Here is a 5,740-nt window from a genome sequence, read left to right on the forward strand (position 1 = left end):
TGACGAGTTGAGAACCGCCATAGAGCCAAATAAACCGCCTCAAACGAGGATCAAACTCGGGTACCATAGGTAAAAACCCGGATGCATCAACCAGTTGTACTAGCATCATTTGAAGCCTAACTATTAATCCAATTGTGAATTATCAATACACTATTCTAGGTGACCATCATCAACAATAGATGAGACCCACATTTACATCCAGGTGGGGCCCACCCACCCTGATTGTTATTGTTACATATATTAAATCTCTTCCCAATGCACACTGTCCACTTTCTCATTTTCTTCAATATCCCCAAATCACTTTGATTTCAATTTCTCACTGAAGCTTAACCTAGGGTTTCATCACTTCATCCTGTTTCTCTTCATACAATTTCCTGTAATCAAGGTAAAATCTCAATTATTTTGCTTGTTAATTTATCAAGATTCTTAATTTTAATCATCTTTAGACTTTAAATTAACTTACTTGTTTAAATTCACAGTGATTATCTTTGCCCTAGATTCATTCCTAATTTAATTAGATTCTGTTTGCTAATAAAGTTAGTTAATTTATGATTTTTGAGTAAAAATTTTGCATTAACTGAGATTAATTTGTGTGTTTGTCTTGTAAAGGAGGTAACTTTATTTGTTTTAAGTGTTCATGATTTTGTTATACAAGAAAAATGCAAAATTTTTAGGGTTTTAATGTTTTATGTAAACATGTTATTATTGTTGACCAGATTTGTGATTTTTTATTGGTACAGTTTGACTGTTGCTAGATACTAGATACTGCTGTCTGTTATTGATCTTGTGTGCTTTGATGGATGATGATCACGGGTACGGTTTGAATGCGTCGGATAGTAATGTAAATGGCGTGGAGTCTCGAATGGAAGGAAAGTACGTTGAGGAAGATGATGACGACGGCGAAGAAGAAGAGGTTAACGAAACGAATGTCGGTGATAATGAGTTAAACGAAACTACTCAGCAAAACGGAGATGATAATGTTGGTCGGTATGACGAGGATGAGAATGACGACGACGATGATGATGGTGAAGATAATGATCATACGCTGCAAAGGCATCCGAAAAAGCGGAAGTTGAAAAGCTTGTTATTGAGTTACGAATTTGCGCCTCGGGTCCCACCTCCTACTTCCGCACGAAAACCGTCGTACGGTAGACGAAACACGCTTACGGATTGGAGTGAGGACGAGACGTTTGTGTTGTTAGACGCTTGGGGTGAGCGGTATATCAAATGCGGACGAAAGAGTCTCCGATCTGAAGAATGGCTCGAAGTTGCCGACAGGGTATCTCAGGAATCAAAGATGGAAAGAACCGATACTCAGTGTCGAAACCGTTTGGATACGTTGAAGAAAAAGTACAAAAAGGAGAAAGCTAACTTAATCGGAAACCGAATCGCAAACACTAAATGGGTATACTTCAAGAAAATCGACATGTTATTGTCACCCGGAACCAGTGCGTTTAAAACCGCTAGCGTTAACATAAACAACACAAATGGTGTCGATCAAACGTGGAGTACGACGAGGGGTACTACTTCCGGTAATTCATATTCTCATGACGACGATGACGATGATGATTCGGATTTGCTTCCATTAAAGAAACCAAAGGTGGGAGGTTCATTCAAACTGCTTGCGGATTCGATTAATAAGTTCAGCGAGATATACGAAAAGATCGAAAACAACAAGATTCAGCAGATGATAGAGCTGGAGAAAATGAAGATGGAGTTTCATAAAGATTTGGAATTGCAGAAAAGACAATTACTTGATAGAGCACAACAAGGAGATTATGAAGATAATAATGATGTTTCTGCAGAAAATATTAGCCGGTAATGTATTATTTATTTGACCATATTTTATTCAAAACCTTTGTGTAATATCTAGCATGCAACTATTTTGGGATTCTAATTGATAAATGGATGTATTTAAAATATATCCTTGTCATCTGCTTATTTTGTCACAAAGTCATTAATTTATAAGACTGGAAGGTATGGTGAGGGTCATCCCCAGGATGGGCCGCCACGTAAACGGGTGTGAGGATGGGCCTAAAGGGGATGGACCAAGGGGGTGGGAATGAACCCCTTTATGTGTATATATGTATGTATGTATAGGTTTATGTGAGAGGAGGTGGCCCGGCGAGATCAGCTGTGGGCGGACGAAGAGGACGCGGACGGTCCTAGGGGGCCGGTGTGTAGGCCCGTCGCCGGCCCGGGACGCCCCTAGGACGTTCCCCATACCGACCAGTCTAACTTAGAAAATTATAGGTATACAAGATTAATCGCCGGAACCCACATGGTTTGGTTGAAAACTGGCTGGAATTTAAGGTTTTTGGCCGGAACCGCCGATTTTTGGGCGGCCGAATAGGGCCGATTGGTGCCGACTAGCGATTAATTGATGATTAACGAAAAATTACTTAGTTACCGGCTCCGCCCGGTTCTTTTCTTTTATTTTTCTTATCCAATTTACAATTTGCAGTTTAGTCCTTGTTGTTTGTATAACCTGTTAACTTGACTAACTGTCAGATTGGGATTTTTATATGTAATTTTCAGTTTTATGTATACATATACACATTTTTGTAGGTAAATATTATAAGTAGACTGATTTTAACCCCTCGTCAACTCATTTTTTTTTAAGTATACAAGATTAATCACTGGAATTCACATGGTTTGGTTGAAAACTGGCTGGAGTCACTGATTTTTGGCCGGCCGACTAGGGCCATTTGGTGCCGACTAGTGATTAATTGACCGATTAACAAAAAGTTACTCAGTTACTGACTGACTAGCGATTATCGCCAGCTACGTAGTATCTGTCGTATATGACGGGAGTTAGAAAGAAAGTGAGATAAACGGTTACATAACATAACAATGTATTATATTTGGATTTACAATAACACTTTATAGTAACACCAATTCTATTCAAAGTTTAACAACAGCAAGGAGCTGATTAAAGAAAATAAATAAATAAATAAATAATAACTCTAGCAATATACAAAAAAATGCAAGCCTAAATGAAATACAACACTAGGAACTTGCTCTCAAAGCCGCCAATCGCGCTACAAATTCATCGTAATCAGGAAGTTTAGGATGCACATGACCTCGTGGACCCAAGCCCGACTCCGGCTGATAAGTAACCGCTCTCGCAAGCCCTTTTCGTTCATCCACCGCCAACCCTGCAGCCACCGGTTCAGACGGAAGTGAACCGGTTCGTGTTGTAGTAGGTAACTGTGACGCTTTCCTGCAGGGTGACGAAAGCTTATCCGCTTTCTTTTCTTGTTCATCTCTATAACCATTATCGAGATCATGACGTTCATCGTTTGAAACATCATTGTTCGCACGAATAGAACCCGATACGGGCTTTAACGGTCTGCGAACCCTCACGGATCTTGGTACCGGTTTACTAATCTTTTCGGTTTCTTCTTCGCTTTTATGGTTATCCGTCTTTTTGCTTATATTCGGTTTGGTGTAAGGAGGACCCATTGACCTTAACCCGTTTAACTTTCGTCCTTCGGGTATATCACTTTGAAAACCATCATCACTAGTATCTGATATGGTTGACTTTCGGGTTGACCCGAATACATAAAACTTTGTTTCTTCAGGTGTATCTTCAGAGGCACTATCATCTGGACTAGTTGTAGACTCACTGCAAGTACTAGTGTTGCTTGACCAGTACGGGGATAAACGGCCATGATCGTGTTTTCGTTCCTTTTCGGCTTCGATTTCAGCCCTTGATTTGTAGGGCAGGCCATTTCCAATGGGCTTTTCTTCGTTTTCTTCGGTTTCAGCCCGTGAATTATAGGGTGGGCCATTTGTAAGGGTCTGGCCCATTGCAACTTCAGTTTTTTCCTTTTCTGTTTGTTGAATTTTTGTTTTTGAAGAAGTTTGATTGTGGGTTTTATCAGATTCATTGTTTCTTCCATTTCCATATTGAGAAAAATCCTGCAAAAAAAATTGTAAATTTAGAGATGCTTGTTTGACAAGAAGTTGTTTCCTATTGGGTTGGCCCGGCCCGTTAACACTTTTTTCTCTATTTAATTTTATTGAATATTGTGTTGGTTTTATGGTTAACAATTTCGTAGGATGTATGCTAGGAAATTTTGACACGACACGAACCTAACACGAGATTCGCGAATTTGGGAATAATTTATACGAGTTTGAACACATGTAGCAAGATGGGTGTGCTTGGGTTGACCTGTTCAACCCACTTGTTTTTATTAATTTTTAAAAAATATAACTTAAGCGGATCGTATATTTTATGCGAAAATTTTAAAGGTAAATGAGTATTAAGTTTTATAGTCTAAACATATATATATATTGTTATAATGAATTGTATCCTTAGAGTACTAATATGAAAATAAGTAAAATAAAATAATTTTTTTCGGTTAAACGGGTCATGTTCGCATCAACCCACGGAAATTCTTCTCATGTTCGGGTTTATGTGTCCGACAAAATATTTGGGTTCAACCACTGAAAACGACCCATTTCAACGCCTCCATTAAAAAATAGACTATGTGTGACATTTAACCATTTTTATTTGACACATATGATATAAAACACAACACAATTAATCATTCATAAATAATATGAAATACCTGTACAAATGGAGGTGGTTTGCATAATTTTTGTTCAAAAACCTTGGAATCCCACTCAATACCATATTCCATTGCAATCTCTTACATCATTTGAAGCCTTATTTCCTTAGTAGGTATGTGTGCCTTCAAGTTCTTGACAAACTAGAACATGGGTGTTTTCTTTGTTAGTTTTATAGGCAAAAGATCAAAATACAAATAATCTTAACATACTAAACATAAAAATTGAAGGAAAACTCAAAAAGACAAGGTGGCATTTTTGTAATTACTACCAACTATCAAAGTTACTTTACAAATGTGAACTCAACCAAAAATACCTAAAAAACACAATTTTTTTTTAATTTTTTTATAAAAAAATCGCTACATTTTGTTAGAAAAAAAAAATTTTGCTGCTACTAAAATTAGCGATTTTTAATAAAAATGTTAAAAAAATAAAATAAAATAATTTTGTGTGTGTGTTTTTTTTATTTTTTTTAGGTTTTTTTTTTTTGGGGGGGGGGGGGAGGGGGGTTAGGTTTTTTAGGTATATTTGTAGAGTAACTTTGATAGTTATTGATAATTACAAAAATGCCACCTTGTCTTTTTGAGTTTTCCTTCAATTTGTATGTTTAGTATGTTAAGATTATTTGTACAAAAACTTTCCCCTAGTTTTATATCATTAAAACCTCATGGTAAATTTTTTTAATACAAAAACAAAAAATGTTCTTGACAAAGAAGTACCTCTTGGTTGACATAAGGCTCAAGATGATTCTCATATCTCTCATAAAATATACTTCTTAACTCGCGCAATTCTGGCAAATCCGCAAATCTTGCAGCCGCAAACATCAACGTCGGGATAGCCTCCATGCATTCCTCAGGGCATTCCCTACGCGTGACACACGAATAACATTTAATTAAAAATTAATAAATATTGTTCTCACTGGAAGCAACCTCTCTATCCCTAGGGGTAGAGGTAAGGTGTGCCTACATCTCACCCTCCCCAGACCCTACCAATAGCTTTGCTATTTGTGGGATTTTACTGGGTATGATTGATTGTTCTCGTTACATCCAACCCCTCGTGCCAACCACTTTGTCCACTACGCTTAACTGTCTAATTCTTTTTAATCCGTAGTCAATGCGCCCAAAGCGCATAGATGGTATTTCAGACAGACATTTCTTATGAACCT

The 5,740-nt window shown here is 37.5% G+C and overlaps 2 protein-coding genes across 3 annotated transcripts; one reads left to right on the plus strand and one right to left on the minus strand.

The window, feature by feature from the left end:
* The first annotated feature begins 237 nt into the window (after window positions 1-237).
* Window positions 238-1,922, plus strand: LOC110915217 (trihelix transcription factor ASIL2). 2 transcript variants are annotated; one of them, XM_035986008.1, is made up of 2 exons: window positions 238-385; window positions 763-1,922. In XM_035986008.1, exon 2 carries the CDS (start codon window positions 797-799, stop codon window positions 1,820-1,822), a length of 1,026 nt encoding a protein of 341 aa, XP_035841901.1. In that variant the 5' UTR covers window positions 238-385; window positions 763-796; the 3' UTR covers window positions 1,823-1,922. The 2 variants fall into 2 exon arrangements, with proteins under 2 accessions (XP_035841901.1, XP_022015574.2); XM_022159882.2 differs by having other exon boundaries at window positions 246-385; window positions 741-1,922.
* A 1,007-nt stretch (window positions 1,923-2,929) lies between these two features.
* LOC110915218 lies at window positions 2,930-5,432 on the minus strand. The gene is made up of 3 exons (XM_022159883.2): window positions 5,295-5,432; window positions 4,578-4,718; window positions 2,930-3,924 (listed from the first exon to the last, which is right to left on the minus strand). Exons 2-3 carry the CDS (start codon window positions 4,647-4,649, stop codon window positions 3,010-3,012), a joined length of 987 nt encoding a protein of 328 aa, XP_022015575.2. The 5' UTR covers window positions 4,650-4,718; window positions 5,295-5,432; the 3' UTR covers window positions 2,930-3,009.
* Window positions 5,433-5,740: the final 308 nt, after the last annotated feature.

Source organism: Helianthus annuus, chromosome 16, assembly GCF_002127325.2.
Source record: "Helianthus annuus cultivar XRQ/B chromosome 16, HanXRQr2.0-SUNRISE, whole genome shotgun sequence".
NCBI classification, from domain to species: Eukaryota; Viridiplantae; Streptophyta; class Magnoliopsida; order Asterales; family Asteraceae; genus Helianthus; species Helianthus annuus.

What these genes read in the sequence shown, in the direction of transcription:
- LOC110915217 (XM_035986008.1), top strand. Translation starts at nt 797, where the DNA reads ATGGATGATGATCACGGGTACGGTTTGAATGCGTCGGATAGTAATGTA.
- LOC110915218 (XM_022159883.2), bottom strand. Translation starts at nt 4,649, where the DNA reads ATGGAATATGGTATTGAGTGGGATTCCAAGGTTTTTGAACAAAAATTA. An exon ending in AACCACCTCCATTTGTACAG is followed by an intron (nt 3,925 to 4,577) that starts GTATTTCATATT and finishes TTTTTTTTGCAG; the next exon opens with GATTTTTCTCAATATGGAAA.